General features: G+C 38.4%; 1 protein-coding gene across 1 annotated transcript; it reads right to left on the minus strand.

Moving 5' to 3' along the window:
• Window positions 1-1,104: 1,104 nt before the first annotated feature.
• VPS4B (vacuolar protein sorting 4 homolog B) lies at window positions 1,105-21,439 on the minus strand. Its single transcript, XM_065831958.2, has 11 exons — window positions 21,236-21,439; window positions 18,399-18,510; window positions 16,941-17,091; window positions 15,638-15,705; window positions 12,584-12,703; window positions 12,194-12,350; window positions 10,847-10,995; window positions 10,590-10,671; window positions 8,365-8,584; window positions 5,230-5,367; window positions 1,105-3,536 (listed from the first exon to the last, which is right to left on the minus strand). The coding sequence occupies exons 1-11, from the start codon at window positions 21,260-21,262 to the stop codon at window positions 3,435-3,437; spliced, it is 1,326 nt and encodes a 441-aa protein (XP_065688030.1). The 5' UTR covers window positions 21,263-21,439; the 3' UTR covers window positions 1,105-3,434.
• Window positions 21,440-23,305: the final 1,866 nt, after the last annotated feature.

Raw genomic sequence — 23,305 nt, forward strand, 5'->3', positions numbered from 1 at the left:
AAGTTATGAGAATGCTTTAAATCAGCCATGATTACTAGGGTGAAGCTGGTTAAGACCAAAAACATGTATGGAAGCCAGTCACGAAACAAGCTTGTCTTTCTGGAGGAAGGAAAGAGCAAACAGTGAAATAAAGATGTTCCTGCATATTTCAACAAATTCAGAGCTATTAAAAAGCTTCCTGTCAAGATAATCCTCTGCAATAACATGAAAAGATATCAGACCATATTATTAGGAAGACGACTAAATAAACACAGAAAGTAGATTGTAATATCTGACCCGAGAACACTCAGCAGCTTTTTTGCTTCAGTTGACAAAAAGGACAAACTATGATGAGACACCCTTGACAGACAGGAGTGTGAACAAAAGCTGATTCAGGAGTATCTGCCTCAGCTACCTGTGTCCTGCTCCACCAATTAAAACAAAAGCATGTTTAAAGGCCAGCAAATAAACTGAAAAACAAACCAAATCAAACAAAAAACTCAAAGGAGGTTTGTACAGTCTGTTTTTGTTATGCTAGAGAATTACAACGCAAAGCTGACACACAAATCAGGGAAAAAACTACTCTGGAATTTGAGGTTAGTCAGGCAACATGGGAAAAAGTTTATTTACTGAGCTTTTCTAGGTCTATGGGTATATGCATTGAGAAGTATACCACAAGTGGCAGGAAATCCAAAGTTTAATGTCAGTGTGAAGAAACCATCTGTGAAAAACATAACAAGCATATATACAACTAATTTAATTTTAAAAACTACCCACAGGAAGGAAATAAAATGACATTTTTTCATATTGCAGTCAGAGTATAAGCAATAACACCAGAAGTCAGGAAAAAAAATGGTAAGCTAATTAGCCAAAGATGAGTCATCCACCAGACCTTATGAAAAATGCATAACTAATTTATCTGGTATTTGCAATGTTTTTTTGATTATGTAAAGCAAATATGACCCTTAATTTAGAATATTCTCAATTAACACTGAAAACTAAGAAGTGATTTCGCAGCTCTCTCACCTCCCATTTGGCTATCATCTGTTCTGGGATAACTTAGCTAGGAAGCTCTGTGATATATATTAATTGATTCCCATTTTACAAAGACAGCAAACCAAAAAGTTGCTCTTGTAGCTGCAATCTTAAGCAGCAATGTTTATTTGGAATATATTTCTAAAAACAACTTTAAACATCAAACATTAAAGCTTCTGTTACAGGTGTAATCCCACAACTGAACAAGCAGGAAGATGTAAATTTAAAACATACAGTATACTTTTCTTCTACATTAAAGGATTACAGTTAAACTTATGGAAACCCATACCACAAAAAAAAAGGTTCCTGAGAATTTTAAGATTGCAGTAAGGACTCTCATTCTAAAGAGGTCACGAGACAAGTATTTCAGACAGTAGCTTCAAACCTCTGAAAGAAAGCCCTGCCAGTTATGTGGCTCACTTCTAAGCGCTAACGAGAGACAACTAAGAAAAAGCAATCCTGCTGCAATGAGGATTAAATTTACTAACCATAGTTGCCTGCACCTAAACTGGAATTTCTATGCCCTCTTGGCCCCCACAAAGGTCCACAAAAAGAGTTGTAGTCCACTGATTCACATTTGCACGTTCCAATGTAAGACAAAGGTAAAGCTGTGTGTAACTGAATGATTTTGGAAAGAATGTTTCATCATGTTAGTAAACAAAAGCTCAGCACCTTGCAGATCAAAGAATCTCTAACTAAATATTTTGTTTAGCTGTTAAACTAGAAACCAAAGTCTAAAAAAAAAAAAAAAATTAAAAAAATCAAGCAGTAATTTCTTGAACATAACACTGAAGAAATACTCAAAGAACATAGCTGATGTTGTACTATAACATTTTACTTCATTTAAGTACAGCAAATTTCACCCATCCTATGATTTATAAAGTACACAAAATATGTACATAAAGGAAACTGAACCCCATTAAAGGATGATTATATATGTGCATATGTACATATAACATACACACACAAAATGTGCAAATTTCTTTTAATGCAAGTTAAACAAAGCATATGCAGGATAGAGGTGTACAACAATAATGGAAGATGAAGTATTCTAGGTTTCCTAATGATGTTTTCTATCTACAGCCAGTGCAAACTTACAAGGCACAAACTCAATGCTGACACTGTAGTGTTGCAAGTTACATTCAGGCACATCTCAATCTGTTGTTCTTCAGAAGAAGATCAATGGAAGTGCTACCCTGTTTCCCCAGAAATAAGACCTACCCCGAAAATAAGCCCTAGCATGATTTTTTCAGGATGCTCGAAATATAAGCCCTACTCCAAAAATAAGCCCTAGTTACAGTTCATTAAAAAGTCAATTTAAATAGTGTCCAGGCAACTACACATGTAAAAAAGTAAGCATCTTTTGGAGCAAAAATTAATATAAGACCCTGTCTTATTTTCGGGGAAACAGGGTACTTCTGTGCTAAAGTGCCAGCCTTCTCCCCAAGTTTAAGCACTAAATTGATGTAACCTATATGCAGTTGTTATCAGTGGGGTTCCGAGTTAATTAATCACTGGGAACTCTGTGGCTAAAACGTTATACTCTCCTCACATGTGAAAGTTCATTTCTCAAAACACCTCCCATACATTCTCCATAGACTACCTTGCCAGCCTTGACATGTGGAATCTAACAGAACGTTACTAATGTTTTTTCTAAATTTAGTTAAACTCCTGCGGAAAGTAAATGCAAATTTAAAAGAAACAAGAAGAACCAGCAAAAAACCTCCAGAGATACTTACATTTAACAAACCTTTGCTCAATTGCATAGTGACACATGTGCATCAGCTAGTAAAGAGTTAAAAGCTTGCTGTTGAAGGCAAAATTTTAACACAGCATAGCAGAAAAAGCCACATACCAGTTTCACCAGTATTTAAACAAAGTACTGGCCCACATAGGCTTATCCTCAGAGTTTTCTTTCTTTAATAGCAAACCCACACTTGCAGTATGCTTGATTAGCAAATTTTGTTGCATTTTTTCTGAATAAAATGAGAGCAATTAATATGGAGGCTGACTGACACTAAAAACACCCGACAAATATATTCTCTTCCACTCCTCAAAAAAGCGTTTTTGAGGCTACTGGGAGTTTAAAACTCACTTGTACCCAGCTCTAATATAACACCTAAAACTGAACTAACAATTTGAAGTTTTCTAGTATTTAACAGACGTTACCACATCACTTTGCTGTCTCACCTTAAAATTGTATTTTCCTATTATTTTTTCAATAGAAGACATTTAATAGACATCTGAGGAAAACAATACAATACAAAAGCTTAAGGGGCTTTGCAAAGGTATCTTCTGTTCCTTTCTGCAAAGTAAGAAAGGAGTGATTTTATTGGCATTTATTTGAAGTGCCATCAATAAAGAGACAAGAATACTTAAGAAAGGAAGAAAAGTTCTAATGCGCCACATATATCTTTGGTTTAGCCTTCCTGACCAAAGTCTTCTGTAAATTTCTTTAACTTCTCCAGGTCCTGTTCATTAACTGTTGGTTTTGTGCTCGATAGTGACCTTAGCATATCGGCCTGTTGGGAAAAAAGAAAAAAAAGAAAACAAGTGTTTTTAGAAACAAGTATAACACTACTGCTAACAATCTTGTTGCCAAGACAAATACGCACTAAAAAGCCTATTAAAACAACATGACTATAGGAACTCCTATTTACACAAAACTTTAATTGTTTAAACTTTCTTTCTTTTCTTGTGAGTTACTACTTTCCATCCCATCTTTAACTACAGCAGTTTAAAGTGGAACATAATCAGAAGTTCCCATGTACTCTTCACAGTCCAGCAATATAGAACAGTAGTTTGTGATTCATCTCTAGCAAAGTTTTACTGTTCATGACTGGTAATTTCTGTCTCTTCAATTCAGTCAATTTCCTAGATAAATATTTGGACACCAGAAAATGGGTTCAGAAAAAAATCGCAGGTCTGTGGAGTTGAAACCAGCAGTTAAAACACCCCCCCATGAATAAAAAGGAGCAAGAAAACAAACCAAGTCGTAGCCAAAAGCAACTGAAACAAGTAGATGCCTAACACCGCATTTTACTATAAAATTACAGATAAACCCAAATGTTAACATCATTATTTTCTAGACTTGATATTTGTCTCATCAGACTAGAGATACCCTGCTTAGAAAGAATTAAAGCCTGATCTTTTTAAGTACAAGAACTAACTTTGGACACTGAAACAACTGCCTATGCAACTACATTGCATCAGAGTCCAGGTACCATTAGTAGCACTCAAAGAATTGTTACGTTTTATTTCAGGAAAGACTGATTAAGAATCTGCTTAGACCATGTGGGTGGAAGTTTTAGGGCAGGCTTACACCTGCATACATCCTTTTGTCCTTCCTCAGTATGTAAATATGCACAGAAAAGTATTTTCTGAAATATAGTGACAGTTATATTTGCAAAGCACTGCCTACTGTTTTAAAGGTTTGTGAGCCCCATGAAATACGCTGACATCTTGCATTCATTACAAGACTGTTTACACATAAGAAGTGACAGCAGCACAGCCTTCCCTCAAGCATTGCACTTGAATTCAGAATCTTCTTTGGCTGCTCTTGGGGAAAAATACGGAATGAGCGTACAGCATTTTTTAAACAGTAAATTAAAATTTTAATTAGTCTTAAAATTCCGTATTTTATTCTCTAGACCAAAGCAAATATTTTAACACGGACAAAGAAAACAGATAAAGAGCTGTATCACCTGTGATTAAATTTAAACAAGACTACTGTTCCATCCACCATCTTTTTCCATTTTATTGTTTATGCCTGTATTGATTTCATGGACAATATTTGTCTACAGCAGACCACTTCCCAATTCACACTGAATATTATTTTCCATTAATGCTGCAGAGTGGTGGGAGGGAAGTATATCTTGAGGCAAGGATTCCAAAGGTTTTAAAAGAATAAAAGACAAGTGGAAGAACAGTGGAAGAGCCAGATGCTGTCTATGGATGAAGGACAGCAGCTGCATGCCAGGAGACAAGAACAATAAGAAAGAAATGCTTATCAGGGATAGAGCACTGGCGTTTTCACAAGCATGCTGTACTGTAGCATTTTATGTTGTGAATTCAAGTGTCATCTGGTATGTCCAGCATTTCTGAAAACAAGCAACTCATCCAATTGCCTTGCATTACCATTCGAAAGAGTCTTTACCTAAAAGTCTCTTCAGAGTTCTGCAAAGCAAGAAAGAAATGTTTCAAAAGCATACCTACCATGGAAACCTGAGGCTCCAGTAATTTATCACCTGGAACCTCCATCCATGTCATTTCTATGGCTTCAGGATCACCTGGAGAGCAAGGCGTGAACAAATCTACCATCATATTTGGATTAGACAGTGATGGTCCTTTTACCTAAAAATAAGAAAATACTCAGTTTATAGGAGTTATAATTTTAAGGACAAAAACCAGAAGCAGAACAGCATCTTTAAAGCAAAAACATTATTTCATTTTCAGCAGATGTCCCACCCACTGAGAAGAAATGTCCTGTGAAGAGAAATTGTATAAAAGCACTGGCATCATTCACTTTGAAAACATGCAGCTGCAGCCAGATACTGAAATTCACCTAAGATCAAATCCCAGGAGCCACTTCTTCCTTAAGTTGAGTATTTCTCTGGAAAAATAGCAAGCCAGGAAACATAGTTGGAGAAGACCACTCTTCCTAGTCCCTGGACACTTCCTGAGTTCATTCAGCAGTGATAACAGCCTCCTAAAAACTTTTTAGTAATTATCCTTTAGCCCCTCAAGTCAGGAAGCCAGAGTTGGATTTTCAGTCTGACTCACTGCACTACAAAGCTCTGAGCACCTTTTCTGACACCACCTCAGCAGCACTCGGTAGAAAACAGGGCCATCTAGTGGGAGAACAGAAACCACCTTTTTTTTTTTTTTTTGTCCCAGACACACAAGGGAAGACCCAAAACACCTGCACCAGCTGCCTCTTGCATTTCTGGAACACATTATCTGGGACCCACACTTTTATTTTCTTTCATCATTACCTGAAGCATCACACGTCCACGGGAACTCAAACCATATGCAAAGATTGAAAGACAACACAGTAACTGGCTATTTTTAACAGCAGAGAACTGGATTTGCTATTCTAAACTGCACTTAAAGCACAATGCTGAAAAGCACAGATTGTAACGTTCAAAATGCACCCTGGCAAACTTGCGTTATGATAGAGAGCAAGGAATGGTTTACAATGTATTAGTAATAAACTGAGGAAAGCATTAGTTAGCTGGGGCAAGTTGTCTGTTCTGGTTAAAATAATTCATAAAGCTAAGATTTTGCTTATAAAAACAGGAAATCGCATCCAATGAAAGTGCTAAAAACACAAGTGGAATCAACTTGACTTATGTCAGAGCCCTCAAAGTACTGTAGCTGTGGGTTTTTTCCCCATCCTTTTTTTTTTTGGGACAAAAGGAGATAAGAGGTAAGAATCGCTTCTGGGTTGCCCTGCAAACTCTGAGTACTGAGGTTATTTCATTGCTCCACAGCAGTCTGAGACATTCCTCAGATTCTTCCAAATTTGAACAAAAGGCTAAAAGGTAACAGCCTTTAGCCAGAAATGTCATTGTCATTTAAAGTCAACAGTGGATAAATACTTCAGGCAATCACTGCTTAAGGGCAGCAAGCATCTAGAAAGTCCTTGATATATCAAAACAACTGCTTATTTTTAAACCAATACAGTTTACATCACAGTGTTACTGCTGAGTTGCCCCCTGAAGAAACTTAAAGTGTTTTAAAATACATTTTGTTTTTGAACTGTGAAAAGCTCCTCAAAAACCCAACAGCATTTAAAATGCTGTTGGGTGTTTTTTGTTTGTTTCCGTCATGGTGGCAGTGTGGATTTCCCCTTCAGAAGACAGGCCGCAGGTCTATTTTAATAACTACAAAGTTGGCAAAGGTTTCCTCAATGCAGAATCTGGAAACTTGAATAGTCCTCCCACATTATGGATCATAATGGATTTAAGTGTTCCTTTCTCTTTGAATCTGAAACTGTATGTGTTCCTTGGAAGAAAGTACATGGAAAAAAAAAAAGCCAATCTTCAGTTCAAAATAACTGTAGCTGTTTGGTTTCGGGCCCTTAACCCTTTTATGTGAGGCTGAGTTACTGGTGAAAAAATTGTGAGGTGACCAAGGACTGCTGCCAACATGAGTCATCTGGTATGTATCTCTTGACAGCTCAGGATCTGATTTTTTTCTTACCTTACCCAGCCCCACACCTACTCTTTTAAGGAGCAACAAAATTAAAACTTCCATTTACAGCAGCAAAAACCTCTGCAGAACACCTTGACCCATGCTGCATGAATTTCTGTGAAGTCAAAGTTTGCAGGAAAAATGTAAACAAAAATTACTTTTATTCTGGGTCTACTCTAAAAAAACTACTACACAGGAAAAATACAGTTTTATTTAACTGATACATATTGTATGTATTTGGAGCTCTGTTTGTATCACTGATGACATTATCACACTTTTTTTTTAAATTTAAGAGCTTAAGGGTTTATAGAGAACAATTAATTTGATTGAACATGACCCATATGTGCAAATTCTCCAGGGGAAAACAAGTCTTTCCAGATTTAATGGATATAGATTGGTGCTAAAGGAATCTAGTTGGTTCTTTGTCAAATAAAGTTTTTGAGATCTAAACACTCAGAATAAATGTTTGAGTCAGCACATAGTACGTGGAGGTAACTGCAACATAAGCCAAACAATATAGTTTCAAAAGTCTCTTTAGAGTGCACTTAAGTAACTGTAAACTAGTACTCACATTGCAGCAGAATTCACAGGATGATGCATGCTGCCCAAAAAATAAAACTCAGTTGCCTTGCTTCTTTACTACTGTTGCAAGTAGCATTGATTCAATGTTTCTACCAGAACTTTACAAGAACCTTAATTTTTCAGTTTGAAAAATATGCCAAGTAAGCAGAACGTGCTTAATTAAAATCCATATGAGTGAGTAATAAATTTAAACATGCTAGAAAAACATGAAGCACCAAGTAACTTGATACAGAAAAAGAGAACCTCTGTAATATTCCTATTTAAGGCAAACTTTGAACTGAATGCTTTCAATACTACCTAGAGTCATGAAGAGTCATTAAATCTTGGATCACACAGCATGGATACCCAGAAAGAAGCCCCGCCACACTTACAGCAGGACTGGGGAGGGAGGGAAGAAGGAGAAAAAGAAAAAAAAAAGGTGGGGAATTCCCAAGTTGTCCCCTGGTAGATAAAAAGAACATTCATAGCATGCAGTATTACCTAAAACCAAATTCAGTTTACTTGCAAGGAATTTTCAAATAAAGATAGTTCTCAGAGATGAAGTAACTTGAAAAATTTCTGATTTCTACTTACTTTTTTAAAGTGAGTAGCTGATTGCACTTTTCTAACAGGCTGCATCAGCGCATCACGTACAATGACACTTATATCTGCACCAGAATAGCCATCAGTTCTCTTTCCAAGCTCTCGATAATCTGATTCTGTTAGGAGATTTGGAGTTGAACCAAGGTGAAGCTTGAACATTGCAGCTCTGGCATGGTCTTCAGGTAAAGGAATATAAATACGCTTCTCAAACCTGGTTTAAAAAAAGAGAAAGCAAAATGTTACACAGATGCTAGCTCATGCAGGTGCAAAGTGGAAAGAAGCTTATGCAAATAAATATATAGTTCTTTCCTAACAATATTAGAAAGAAACAGTTTCAGTATTATAAACCTTAAAAAAAAATTAAGGCAAATATTCAACAAGCTATTCTCATAAATAATATCGTAGCTAGCATAAGCTAACATCCAGAATATAACCTTTACTTCCTTTTCATAACAAAGATCTTCTCTTCAGACTGGAGTTTTTCTAGATTCTCTTCAGCAAAGTTTGTGGTTTAAAAGAAAAAATGACAGGAAAAAGTTTTGAAAGTATATCTGAACAATTCACACACTCAACTGCCTGATTACAAGCTAACATAACCGCCTTCTACTGTCTTCAACTAAATTAAACTTCACAGTTGGAAGCAAATTCGAAGTCATTCCCAATACAGTTGTCAGAAGAAAATGTTGGTAAGTACAGTTCCTCCTTTGGAGCAGCATCTGTTCTCACAGTGGGGATTACCTCCCACCAAGTCCAAATTCCGTAGAACACAATTAACTTGGCACACATGACAAAGTGGGCCAAACCCATGAAAAATTAATTTGATTACTGGCATTGTTGTACAAGTTCCTTTATGTCTTATGGACAAGAGTTAAAGAACTACTCTTTCATGCTGCAGAGAATCATAGAATAGTTTGTGTTGGAAGGGACCTTCAAAGGTCATCTAGTCCAAGCCCCCTGCTGTGTGCAGGGACATTTTCAAGTAGATCAGGATGCTCAAAGCCCCATCCAGCCTGGCCTTGAACACTTCCAGTGATGGGACATCCACAGCTTTGCTGGGTAACCTGTTCCACTGTCTCAGCACCTTAATCGTAAAATATTTCTTCCTTATGGCCAACCTAAACTTACTCTCTTTCAGTTTAAAACTGTTGCCTCTTCTCCTGTCACTACTGGCCTTGGTAAAAAGCAAACAAAACAAAAACATCTGTCCATCTTTCTTATAAACCTGCTTTATATATTGACAGGCTGCAATAAGGTCTCCCTGGAGCTTTCTCTTCTCTGGGCTGAACACCACCAACTTCCTCAGCCCTTCTTCACAGGAGAGGTGTTCCAGCTCTCTGATCCATTTTTGTGGTCTTCTTCTGGACCTATCAGGTTCATATCTGTCTTGTACTGTGGACCCCAGAACTGGAATTTCAAGAATGACTTCAAATTTTAAGCAACACATTCACCTCTAAATCTGTCTCACACAAAACTATAGTCATACAGGTTGGAAACAGCCTCTGGAGATGACCTGGTCCAACCCCCAAAGTATGGCGAGCTTGAATTAAGTGTATGAAAGCCAGTGACAGTCACACACAAGAGGTATTTCTTCAGCCTACAAAAATGGCCATTGTGCAAGCTGCGTCCTCAGCACAATATAATTATACATGTCACATAGCTGTATTTGTCCTCTGTTGCTCTGTAGCTCAAAGAATGATCCAGCTAATCAGATACCTGTATTGAAGCCTTTTTATCTACAAAAAAGCATGAAAACATGCACTGAAAGTTGACAAATTATGCCTGACTATTAGAAAAACAGTGTTTCCCTGTAATGTAAGGTTAATCCCTGAAATATCTCAAGGTATTCAACAGTTTGATAACAGCTGAAAAGGAAAGCTCTACCCCCTCTTACCCTTCTGAGGTGCATATTTTGTAACTTGTCACCCAAGACCACCAGAAAACCAACCAACAAGGAAACAGGACAGTTTTCTGCTTGCTCAAGCACAATCAGCTAACCAACAGATCAAAGAAAATACAGGGCTAGTATAAGAGTGAAGAACCTACCTCTTTGAAGGGGCAAGAGGCCATTAGTTTAGCTCAGTCCATCTCATGGAGCTGAGTTGTAAAACATTAGCAATGTCTGAAAACTTGAGCTAGATTACTGCCTCAGGTAGTCTCAGACCAAACCCTCACAACAGTTGCGAATTTCATACCATGAAAAAAAAATGCCATCATACCTTCTCCTGATAGCTGAATCCAAAACCCAGGGTATGTTTGTTGCGCCTAACACCAAGATTCCTTCGTTGTCAACACCAACCCCTATATCAGGGAAGAAATAATTTCAGTGTTTAGATGATAAACAGGACAGTGTTCTAAACTGTCATCAAAATTTAACACAGTGGAACTGCAGATCTTCTTAGTGTTCTCATGCAAGCTATGCGTAAAATACTTATCTTAATTCCTTTGACTGACTCTGAAAACCAAATAAACTTACCTTGCATCTGGACTAGAAACTCTGTTTTTATCCGTCTAGCAGCCTCACTTTCATTTTCACTTCTCGACCCACAGAGGGAATCTATCTCATCAATGAAGATAATAGAAGGCTTGTTTTCTCTGGCAAGCTGGAACAAGTTTTTCACTAATCTTGAAAAAAGGAAACGGATTCAGTTATCTTAATGATTACACAAATATAAACACAATTTAAGATTATGATACAGCCACTTCCTTTTAACCTAATCAGATTAACTCTAGAGACTTTGTAAGAAATAACACATACATCTACATTATACAACTTTACTAAATACTTTTTATATGACAAGAAAAGTTGATTTGAAAAAATAAACCTAAAACTTAGCCGTATCTTATTAACACATTTTACTAAGCTAAAAAGGAAAATAAACAGGAACGTGCTGGGAAATTCTTCACGTTATCAGCACTAAATCTCAGGCAACAGTCTCAAATGAAGTCAAACAGAAAAAAAGCCAAGCTGGACTCAAGTTCTTTATTCCTTTTGCAACAGAAGAAAAGCAGCTTAAGGTTTCCAGCTTTTGGGAAAAAAGTCACAGTTCAAACACTCCCTAAGGGCCTTTCTTGTTCATCCCATCAACTTTAAATAGTGTTGCTCAGTTGACCCGCACTTCAAACTATTAAAGCATGGTTTCGACAAGTATTCTCATCATCAAAGCCCTTTCTGTACAAACAATCCAGAGCTTTTTCTTAATTCAGAAAATCTTCATTGGAAGCCTTGATGGACAGATGCCTGCACTTCTAGATTTCAGCCAACATGTCACTTCAGGCTTCCTGGTCTTCTACACATATCACATAGTAACAAACAAAGAGTTAGAATGGGGAACAATGAAATTTTCTCTCCTTCAACCTATTTCTGGAAGTCTCTTATGTCTCCCAGATTTTGTTTCAAGTCAGGATAAAGAAAAAACACTTCTGTATGGATAAAGAAATGCCACATGGTAGCAGAAGAGCTGCTGGGACAGAAGAGTGAGGAGATGCCAGGAGGCAAAGTACCCCAACACTTCAGACTAATGCAGTGTGCAATCACAGCTGAATTTAGAAGGGGATGAGCTCCATGGTGTTCCCAAAGCCTTTGTGAGCTATTTTTTTTTTAACTATCTTGAGCACTGGAGAGAGGTCCATCTGCATCAGCACAAAAGGCAGTACATAATGATATCTTTACATGGCACCGGCCCATGAAGTACACAAACACCTGAAGTCTGTTTTTAAAAAGACACAACCCTCCCCTAAAATTCAATTTCTTTACAGCAACTTATCTATATTAATTTCTTCTTGCCAAGGTTTTCCTGGACCTCTGACAACTCCAACTTACTTTTCACTTTCACCCAACCACTTTGAGACAAGGTCGGAGGAAGATACTGAGAAGAAGGTAGAGTTGTTTGCTTCTGTTGCCACAGCTTTTGCTAAATAAGACTTTCCTGTTCCTGGTGGTCCAAACAGAAGAATCCCTCTCCAGGGTGTTCTCTTTCCTGCAAGAGAGAAAACAGCAGTCTTCAAAATATTGTAGAAAGACTGAACCTATTTTTCTGATGAAGTCCCTCTCATTTATTCAGCAGTTTTCCACATCTACCCATGAAACTTCTGTCAGATGGATCACAATCTTTTTGTTAAGAGCTCAGCTTAAGCCTCTGAAACACTGGCATAACACTTTCCCAGCTCTGGTCCTGACTGGCCAAAAGCAAATAAATGCTGTAATTCTGACCTGTAAACAGGTGTGGAAACTTAATAGGCAAGATGACTGCTTCTTTAAGTGCTTCTTTGGCACCTTCGAGACCAGCAACATCACTCCATTTGACATTTGGTCGCTCCATAACAATTGCTCCTTTATGAAAAGATGGTATAAATTAGAGTTGCACATATCTTTTCACAACTTCAATAAATTCCATTTTGGAAAAAAAGAAATAGTTAAGAGATCTATGTGCATGTTCATACTGAATAAAACCAAGGCATTTCTAAGTAGATACAAACACCAAATACTGTTAGTTAAATTGATGTTATTGCTACAGAAATCTGTCACATTGTTTTACCACAAGAACCCATAGATAACCAGAATACTTAACAGTTATACTCCTGCAGTCGTCAAAGCTAGTCCATAACTGACCAGCAAATGTGCATTTAGTAGTCACGGATGAGTACCTTCACTAACAGGTACCCAGGCACCATGTCCTCACTAAATCACCACTGTACTTCTTGAAGAATTCAAATGTAGCTGCACTAGCTCAGGACTTAGAAGATTTACCAGCAGATGAAGTAATTTGTTTAGTAACTCCAAACATGCAGCAAACAATGAGACCATCTAATGGCAAAGAGCTTCGAGAGCTAGGGCTGAGACTATCAGAAAAGTTATATGGAGCCTGCTTACCTGCCCAAGTATGTTCTTAGCCAAGCCATGATCCCTCAAAGTTTATCACACCAAGTCTCGCTTTGCTCAATCAAGAAGTTCAGCTTGATTTTAGCCAACCAAGCTGTAATTTAGCCTTCTCTTCAGACTTCAGATTGGTTAGTCTGACATGCTAAAAATTATTTTGTTGACTACTTTTAAATGGAACAACTTGGATCTGAGCTAGTGACTGAATACTAGATCTTATAATCCTAGCCAAGGCAAACCCAAAGGGTAAAAGATATTTTCTCAGGTGAACAAATGTCAGCCAACCCAATGCTTACCTAAGTACTCAAACACACTGAAAGTTTCAGTTGCCCTATTTCTCTACAAGGGGTTTTCCATAATTTCACATTTGGCTCTCACCAGCTATTTTCTTGACACTTTCACCTTATGCCTTCAGAGCTCTGACATAATTTAAGGCTTTTTTCCTTTTACAGGATTGAAAATTTACTGTTACTCACTGGCTAATGAATAAAACAAATAATGTTTCCTTTTTAAGTACTTCCTTTGAGATTTTTTTCTTTTGCTGCATTCATTTTCCATCAGATTGAAATGAACAATTGCTGCTTACAATTGCAATTGTTAACAAATTGGAATTTAGAGTCCAAAAGCAACATCATATTGTTAAAAATGTTTAAAATGTTATAGAGGAGGTTAATTGCCAACTCTCTTAGCTTGCAATCTATATACTAGAATTAATTCAACCACCCACTTCCAATGCATTTAATTCCTTCAGCATGTTGATTACATCTCAGATTTTCTTAAAGTAAACAGAACTATGTGCTCCATCACTAAAATAATCAGCAGAACAGGTAACAGTTCACATAGGAACAGGAGATTATTTCAAAGTTGAAATACCAGAGTTAACTGCACCAGACATACCACGGTAACTGAAATTACTGCAGTGTAAGAGATCACCTGTACCCGGAGACAAATAGAACCGGAATTGTAAGGTTCCTAATTTTGTAGGTGTATGTTAATAGCTGGAAGATTAAGCAATAAAGTGCCAAAGGCCTTTAAAATTCTAAACAAGAGTACACGGCAATAGATCCACAACTACTATCCAGTCACTTCTCCCACAATACGCCAAGTTGCCATTATAATTAAAATCTTGATAAATATCCACAGATTTGGGAAAGTTTTGTAAGGCAAAGTCAGCTAAGAGTAATAAGGCAGCAAAATCAAACATGAAAAATTTCTGTGGCTGTTGTGTGAAGCAAAATGAAGATGAATAATTTGAAGACTGCCCAGAGCTTGTATTATCTGAATAACAGATTCCTGTGTTAAGTTTAAAGGTACCAAGAATCTCACACCTCAGACTTCCAAGCAATCAAATATATAAGCAAGAATGCTGTGATTTTATAAAAAGCATCGAAGAAGTGGTGGGTGCAAGAAACTGTTTCTTGAAGTAAGAACTGAAGGTCAGATTCATGTGGGAAGAAATGAAGCCATTAGAGTGAGAGACAGGATAAGAGTTCAATGCTCATAATTTCTGTTATTTTAAAATACAGAAAATTTTTCCACAGAACTGTGCATAGGATTAAATAAATGTGTAGAGCAGTAGAAAAAGGATGGCACAGTTTCCAAGAATGGCACAATAGCTCCTGAAATTACACAGTCAGAAAACTGGTAAATACATTCGATCTTTGTTACGCTGAAAAACAGGTGGAGAACAATGAAGTTCCTTCAGATACATAAGGACCTTCTGGCAGGGAAGCTCTTAACAATGCTTCACCATTAAAGGGTAATAAATATCAAAGAAACTCTCTTGTTTTACTATGCACAAAACTTACTGGTAGCTGCTATACGTTGCATCACTGACTATATTCAGCATTTTAGTTCAAAAACCAAAACTATTATCTTATTCAGCTGGGAGAGTATCATCACTGCATATGAAAAAATGGTGCCCATTACTATATAAACAAGTAAGAATCCATATTTGCAATTCCTACACTTGATCACAAGATTTTTGGTGAAAATAATCCTGCTTACACTAAGCATTTGTATGATGTCTGGTACCTTAGGCAACACTCTACTGCACTTAAGAGTGAAAAGAACCACTGCTTCAGTCTAGCCAATAGCTACCTGGGATCTTGCAACTTCTGCCTTTGGAAAATGCTATCCTGATAAATGGTACAATTTTAACACGAAGCATAGAGTACAGGAGATAAATTTCAACGTAGTCACTATATAACTTCATGGCACACAAACCCATACTTCATAAAGACTATGCTTTTGTATGTGAAGAGTACATACTAGTAGTTGAGTAACTTACAGACAATAAGTGAATCCATAACATTTCAATTGTAAAAATACAGGAATTTGCTTGACTGAAGCCACACCTATTTAAAGAAAAAGATGCTTCAAAATTACCTTGAAGTTGATTCTGTAGCTTCTTTTTTTCAGGATCCTCTGACTCTTCTTCACCATCACTGTCATTCCTAATTTGGAAACAAGAAAAAAATGTTGAAATACAATTAAAGAGACTGCTGTCTTAGGATAAAAATCAGAAAGCAAAAAGCAGAAAAAACACCAGTCTGAGGAATGAAAGAAACCCTGAGATGCTTTCAGATCTCTACAAGTTTACAACATAGTGCTCGTGCTTTTCTACATGACATTCTTTCTAATTCAGTCTCCTCAGCATTTCAACTTCCTCTTATGAGTCTGAGCTCTATTAACACACTTCTACATGCTTTCAGCCAGCTGTAAGAAACAAAAGCCCTTGTACTGAGCAACAGGGAAGCACTAAAACAGTTTATTTGTAGACATTGGCACTTATTCCCTATCTGGAGCTGCAACAGGACATGGTCAATGCCATTTACTACTGTGAAACTCTACACTCTCCTCTTGTCAGAGCACAGGAAAGTGGAACTTCAAGAAGGAAAAAAAAAAGAGTGAACAACTGGAGTGGAGGTCATGAAAATACAGGTTGCCTCTGTGATATTACCAACTCCTTCTATCATAAACGAGTAGAACACAGTACAGCTCCAAAAATAAAACTGATGAGACAAGTAGACAACAAAGGAGACCAAAATATCATGTGAAGTTTCAAGAGACAACTGAGCAACTCTAGCTATTCAGGACTGCTAAAAAAGAGGAATCCCAACAGAACTCTTCCTCTCTCTTAAAAAGAGGCACTGCTTGTTCAGCTGTCCAAAATGCAAAATGAAAAACAAAACTAATAAAAAGAAAGTAGAGGAGAGACTAGGCAGCAGCAAGGCATCAGAGCAATTCAGTCCATCTTACAGAACTTCATCCTGCATAGAGCTTTGCACCTCTTACCAAGTGTGAGACAGATCAAACTTAGGCCACAGTTATCATCAGTCTGAATTTATTTTCTAGTTAGTAAGCGTTCACACGTAGAAACTTTTTAAGGGTCATCGGGCTTACTTCCATTTAAATCCAATAAGCATGTGTTAGTCTGAGGCAGCTTTAATTCTTCGGTGAATTTCCTATGCAACTGTTCACACATTTTAGCAAATAAGCACAGAAATGCCTGTTATGCTAATTCATGTTTGTTTGTTTGCTTATTTGTTTTATTAGCCCACTGTATTTCAGGATTAGTAAGTCATGTAAAGCATTTCAAAAACACTAGTTAAAATGATCTTTGAAGAGTTGAATTTTTGAATAAGCTTAGTTCAGGAAGTATTTTGCTTTACCTTATCCAAAAACATACCCTTTTCCATCAGTAGGACCAGACTCTTTAACTGGTTTTGGTGCAGTTTTTTGTCTCTTTTTCAGATATTCTTTCAGCTTTTCTGCTCTGTCCAAGTATTCTGCACATTTCACTCTAATGCTCTGTTTTGCTTTATCACCCTGTGCTTCATCTAAGAGTTTGAAGAGAAACAATAATTTGTTAACAGCAAAACACATGGTCATCAATCAGAAAACAAGACTAAATCTGTCTCCTTTATAACTTATCAATATATCTCTCTCACAGCTCACCACATAACCAAACACCTCAATTACTTTTTTTCCACTATACCATGTAAAGAAGTGACAGGAAGGATGCCATCACCTACCAGAAATCCAATACATGCTTGAACATTGCTTTGGCTTAAAATTTGACTGTAAAGGATTAAGGACAATGGCACTGGAAGCTTTTCTGTCAGCCTTTCAAGCAGCTATACATTGTCTTAATAACTCCTTTTCTAAAATAGCTCATCAAGAAGCTCTGTGTGTTGTGGAACGTTTATTTAGAAAAATACTTTATTTTTCCATAGCCTGCTAATTGTAAAAGATGTTCACATGACAAAGAAAAAAGTTTTATAAAATATCTGAAAGAGTTACGTGTGGTTCAACAGCCTGTTTTCTTAGTTACTATTACAGTATTTCAAATCAGCAATCAAAATTTAACATGTTAGGTTTATGTGTTAAGTTTCCAGAAGTACATCAGTATTGCTAAAACCATAGAAAGTGATAATCTGTTAAGGTCCATAAGATATAAATGGATAGGATGATCTGTGTTTGTCACTTCCTAAGTGTCTATAAAGAAAATAGTTGGGTTTTTTTTCAAATTGTGGAGATCTGTAAGCCATGTATGTCAGGCAAGCAAGTCCACTTAGATTATGGCTGCGCCTACATAAAGAAAGCCCACTCCTTGCATACAAACAGTGGACGTGATGCAAAAGGTACATAGAAGTGGGAAAAGAAAGGCATAAAATAATAATAATGAGAATATGGGAACTGAATAAGAATTACAACATACAAATCCATCCCATACATTTTTTTGGCCATGATGAACAGCAAGACTATGAGATTAAGCAAAAAATGCCAGCAGAGAGGTTGTAAAAAGGCAGGCAGCATGAGTTGAGGAGGAAAAAAAACCACTCCGTAGATACAACAAAAGCTTATTGTGTAATGTGGTTTTCAGCACAACAGAAATATAGAGATCCCTGTACTTATTGTCACATTTCTTCACGCGCAGTGGCCAGCCTGAAACATTGCTACAAAGTTCAGAGGAGAGATAGCAAACCCCTGCCTCCCTGTCTTAAATATATGACCTCAGTCAAACTACAATGAGCAAGTATCAACTGATGAAAGTAAAAATTTAAATACGGATGTCAACATAAGAGATTAGTCTGGGTAATTTGACCACTAAACTCTACTTAATCATCCAATACATTACACTTACATTTAACAACATGGAGAAAATACTGCACAGCATGTTGGTACAAGCGGAAGGCTTCCTCATAATTTCCTGCTGTGTCTTCTTGCGCCGCCTTGTTAGCGAGGTCTATTGCTTTCTGTAACACAAGCAAATAATTACATGCTGCGCAAAAGCATTTTGCATGATTAAAGAGACATTTTAAGCTGTTTTTTGATGGTCAGTTTTTCTGCTCTTCAACATCTACTCCAAAAAGTTGAAGGCAACTGACTGTAAGTCTTAGGTGGTGCATGACATATTTCTATCCTTTTATGAACAGTGATTAACAAACTGATGAAACCAGCACACACAAAAGTCTAAGTGAGAAGAATAAGTTTCTGTGTACAAAGTTGGAACTACTACTGGTTTGTCTATGCAGTTTTTCTTACCAATCTCTTGCATTTATTATGGAAAGAGTTGGAAACCCATTTTAAATTCTTTTCATCATGGACACAAACACTTTGAACTGAGTTATAACACCAGAAAACCCTGTCAACAGCAGAATCAATGCAGGAAGTACATGATTACAATGCACTGAAACTACTACTATCACTTGTCCAACCCTATGCTGGGAGACATCTTCAAACACTGACTGTTTGTATGGCTTCTCCAGAAGGATTTAGGTTCTTGATATTCAAGCGAGAAATTCTAGTTACCACTCCAGTAGGAAGGGAGAAAAAACCCCACTAGACAGAAAACCTACCCAACTCAATGAGCATCAAGAAAAGTTCTAGAAGTTATAGATGGATTTTTAATTTGTTTGCTGAGCTAGTTTCAAATAAAACTGACTGTGATTTAAGCCATCATATTGCATACACTGGCCTGTGGATTTGTTGCTATCACTGTTACTCCTTTGCTCTTAAGTGCTTATTACTTTTTGTTATACTTTGCTCCTTTGAATGCCTATACCACTTCAGGACAATTAAAACTGTCAGTTTGAACGACTAGTTCATGTAAGCTTAAAAAAGTCAACTGATCAGCCAACAGTGACTAAATCTTCTATAGCCCCACACCTACTTTTCCACTTTCTGTCAATTTCTTTTCCTAAACATTGTTAGTATGCTCAGCATCGTTATGGTAATGCCAGGGAGCAAGGTGGAGAGCTTCAACTGCAGCAAGGAGCTTTCATCGGACATTCCAGTACAGATACTCTTGCCACTGTCTGGATACTCTGATGTGTTTCAGGCAAACCAAAGCTAGTAAACAGTAGCCATGAAAGAAGAAACAGCAAAATCTCCCATTCTGTTGCTTTGTGTTGCTGTCTTGGAAGCAAAGATCATCTCACTGGATCTACCTGAAATCAAAGAGTACTTTATTTAAAAACAATGACCCAATAAAGCAGACTCCACAGCTTGGTTGTGGTAAGCGTTGGGATGCTTTAAGCGTCTGTTTCTTTGGAACAGAACTTAGCCTTTCTTTTTTGGAAGAAGATTTGAGCTGATAAGCAGTTTACCACATACAAATGAGCAGTCCCGTCCTTGCTGCTCATCTTCATCTTGTGCTGGCTCTGTTAGGCCTCTCTATGCACTTGAATCCAGGAAAAGAGAAAAAACTAAGCCGCAAAAGAAGTTACTTTCTTCTTAAAGTTCTTAAGTCCCTTTAGCAACTTAAATTACCATGTAACAGTCAAATGATTCCAGGATCCAGTACAAAGACAGTGATGCATGTGATACTACATCCAAAGAATAAATGGCAAAGACCACCTGCTAAAATGGAACTGGAGAAAACAGAACATGTTGCGGCCCTGATCCTCTGAAACAGAAAAAAAGTCTAGATCATGTATTGACTGCTTTTGGTACATTCTATTTTTGTAAACACCCAGAAGACTATTACTTGGGTATTAGATTCTCAGCCCCAACACTTCATTACATCAGCAGGCATCTTGGCCTGTTACTGTGATGAAGAGCACTGCAATCAAACAGGATATAATTTCTTAGAAAATTTTATGAACTAGGGCATAGATGACCCGCTCTAACTATCCATGAGGCACAAACTGTATTTATCAGGCTACAGCTTGATAGTTTGATGAACATCACCCTAAGAACAGTTGCACCAAGGGAGGTTTAAGATTGGATACTAGGAAAAAATTCTTCATGGAAGGGGTTGTCAGGCATTGGAACAGGCTGCCCAGGGAAGTGGTGGAGTCACCATCCCTTGAGGTGTTTAAAAGGTGTTTGGATGAGGTTCTTAGGGCCATGGTTTAGTGCTAGAGTCAGGTTATGGTTGGACTTGATGATCCTGAAGGTCTCTTCTGACCAAAATGATTCTGTGATCAGCTTGAACAGGTTTAATTCTTCTTCTTATTCTAGACTCTGTGATATCTCTCCCAACTTTGTCAGTACAAGCATTACATGACCATAATAAGTTTACAGATATGATAACAGTTTAAAACAACCACAGAGAAAAATGTGTATTTTTAACTTAGGTAGTTTCCAAACCTGTTTCACCAACCACCCACAGAACCGATTATACTGCCCCAGCCGAGGGTTAATGCAAATAGAAAAACGGAACAGGCGACGAATCTTAGAAAAAAATCTAAGCCAAACTACGCGTCCAGACCACAAAAGGTAACAGTGCTGCCCAGGCAGACACCGGGCCCCGCCGCTCCAGCGTCCCGAGAGGCTGGTGCGACCGCTTGCCCGGCAGCTCCCCCTCCCCAGGGAATCGGGGCCTCCGTCAGAAGAGCCCAGTGTGGATGCGGAAATTCACCTCCTGAGTCCCAAGCCGAGTCCCCTCTCCGCCCCCAGGCCCGGCCCAGGACACCCCCCTGACAGCCGCCGCCTGCCGGCTCCGCCCCGCCCCGCGTAGGGCCGCTGCCGCTCTACCTGCAGGTTGTTGGAGATGCCCGCCATAGCGGAGCGGGGGGAGAGAAAACCGCAGGAGAGAGCGTGGGTCCGCGGCAGCCGACGTTGGAGCTGAGCTCAGCTCCGCTACCTTCCCTTCGCCCTCCCCTCAGAACCGACACCGCGGCCTCCGCTCGCCGCTTCCGCAGCCCAAACCCCGACTGATTCGCTTCCGCTTCCGGGCACCGCCCCACGCGCCTCGCCTGACGTCACACCATGCGCCTCGCCTGACGTCACGCCACGCGCCTCGCCTGACGTCACACCACGCGCCTCGCCCCGCCCTGCCGCGGCACCCTGCCCTGGAACCTTGCCCCGCCGCAGCAGGGCGCTGTGCGCATGCGCGCTGTGCTCACGGCCGGCTTTAACTGGAGCGTGCTGGCTTGGTTTTACATTGCTTCTCTAAAATGTTCAAAGGTCACTGCTGGGGTTTGGGGTAAAATGATTTTTTTTTTTCCCCTCTCACACTCAGTGCGAGAAATTTTCTTACATTTCTTAATCCGCTTCCCAGTGTCTGGTTGCTGTCAGGGTGCCGTCTTTGCATAATCTGGCACGGGTGCACTGTGTTTTATTCACAGAAACAGCTCTTAATACGTTGGGACACAGTCATGAGCAGCCAAGCGTTGCTCACCTGCAGGTTAGTAATAAAAGTCGGGTGATGCGTGTGAAGGAGGAAGTGACTCAGAACACAGCAAATTATAGACCTGTTTTGTAAACTTAACTTGCTCTGTGGATTTATGAACATCTGCTAAATTAGTGCCATATCCTTCCCTGTGCTACTGTAACTCCCTCAGGGCCGAAATGAAGTGGGAAACTTCACTAGATTCATAAACCTTCTTCCAGCTACCACCAAGTAACCACAGTGCAAGATTGACTTAATTTCAGTGCCACTTTTTATTTTGTAACAAAGTAGTTCAATGAACCTTTCAAAACTGTCAGTAGACTGCCTGTTCTGGGCAGAGGGTAAAAAGTGCACCCACTGTCACCCCTATACCTGGGAAGGTGGTGGTAATCTCTTAGTTAAGTCATCTAGTTGGCAGTTTATTTTCATAAGGGTCCTCATACATCCACATGCTGAAGGGGACTTTGGTTGATTTTTAGGTATGGTCAGTAACCGCTGTTCTCCTTGGATCAACTGCAAACATGAAAAGACATGATGTACCAAAGATTAAGTCATGTAATCAGGCTTTGAGAAATGAGGTGGTAAAGACAGCTGATGGAGAAAGTATGGTTTGTTGAGTTTTTCACAAAAGACAACTGAAATTGGCCAAGTGATGGGAGAGGTAATGATTCCTAAAGGAACCTTATAGCTGCATTGTCATCAGGATTCAAACAGAGCATTGATGGTGCAAAATGCCCAAGAAAACTCTGTGTGTTAAGTCACATATCCATTTCTTTCTTGTTCCGTCTTCAATGCATGAGGCAAAACCATCCTTTTTACCCTTTCACCATTGATTATGCCATCATGGAGCCTTTGGCCTACTTTTAACCTCAATTTCATTTAAAACACACCACTTAGTTTGGGATATAATTGCCCCTCTGTCTTTACCTTCTCATTCTGATGAGTGTTACAGAGTAAGTTCCTGTCACTAATATTTCTGGCTGTGTCACCTGCACTTGTGATTTTCAAATGTATAAGGTTATATTTAGCTTTTAGATCTAGGCCTGAAACAACAAGTATGTCACAGACGTGTAAGTAGTAAATGCCTCTCCAGTCACACTGAACTGGTTTCTGAAACTCCTGGAAAAAAAAACCCTGTTTTCTGCAAACGTGAATGAGATTAGAAAAAAAAATCTGAAAAGGCACCCATGTCTTTACAGATAACAGGTTAAATCTTGCACTTCTTACTTAAGTCTTACTCATACAGGATTCCTACTATAATTTGACCTTGCAGCTAGTTTTGCCTGAGGAACGACAGGCTGAATGCTGAGTAATGACATAAAGATTAATTCCTGAGGAGCTAATGAAGAGTCACGTCAAGGGTATTACTTCCATTTGATGGACAAGTACAATCACATTGTCTAATACTTCCCAGTGCTCAAGTTCCTGTGTAA

This window comes from Patagioenas fasciata, chromosome 2 (assembly GCF_037038585.1).
Source record: "Patagioenas fasciata isolate bPatFas1 chromosome 2, bPatFas1.hap1, whole genome shotgun sequence".
In the NCBI taxonomy this organism is placed as follows: Eukaryota; Metazoa; Chordata; class Aves; order Columbiformes; family Columbidae; genus Patagioenas; species Patagioenas fasciata.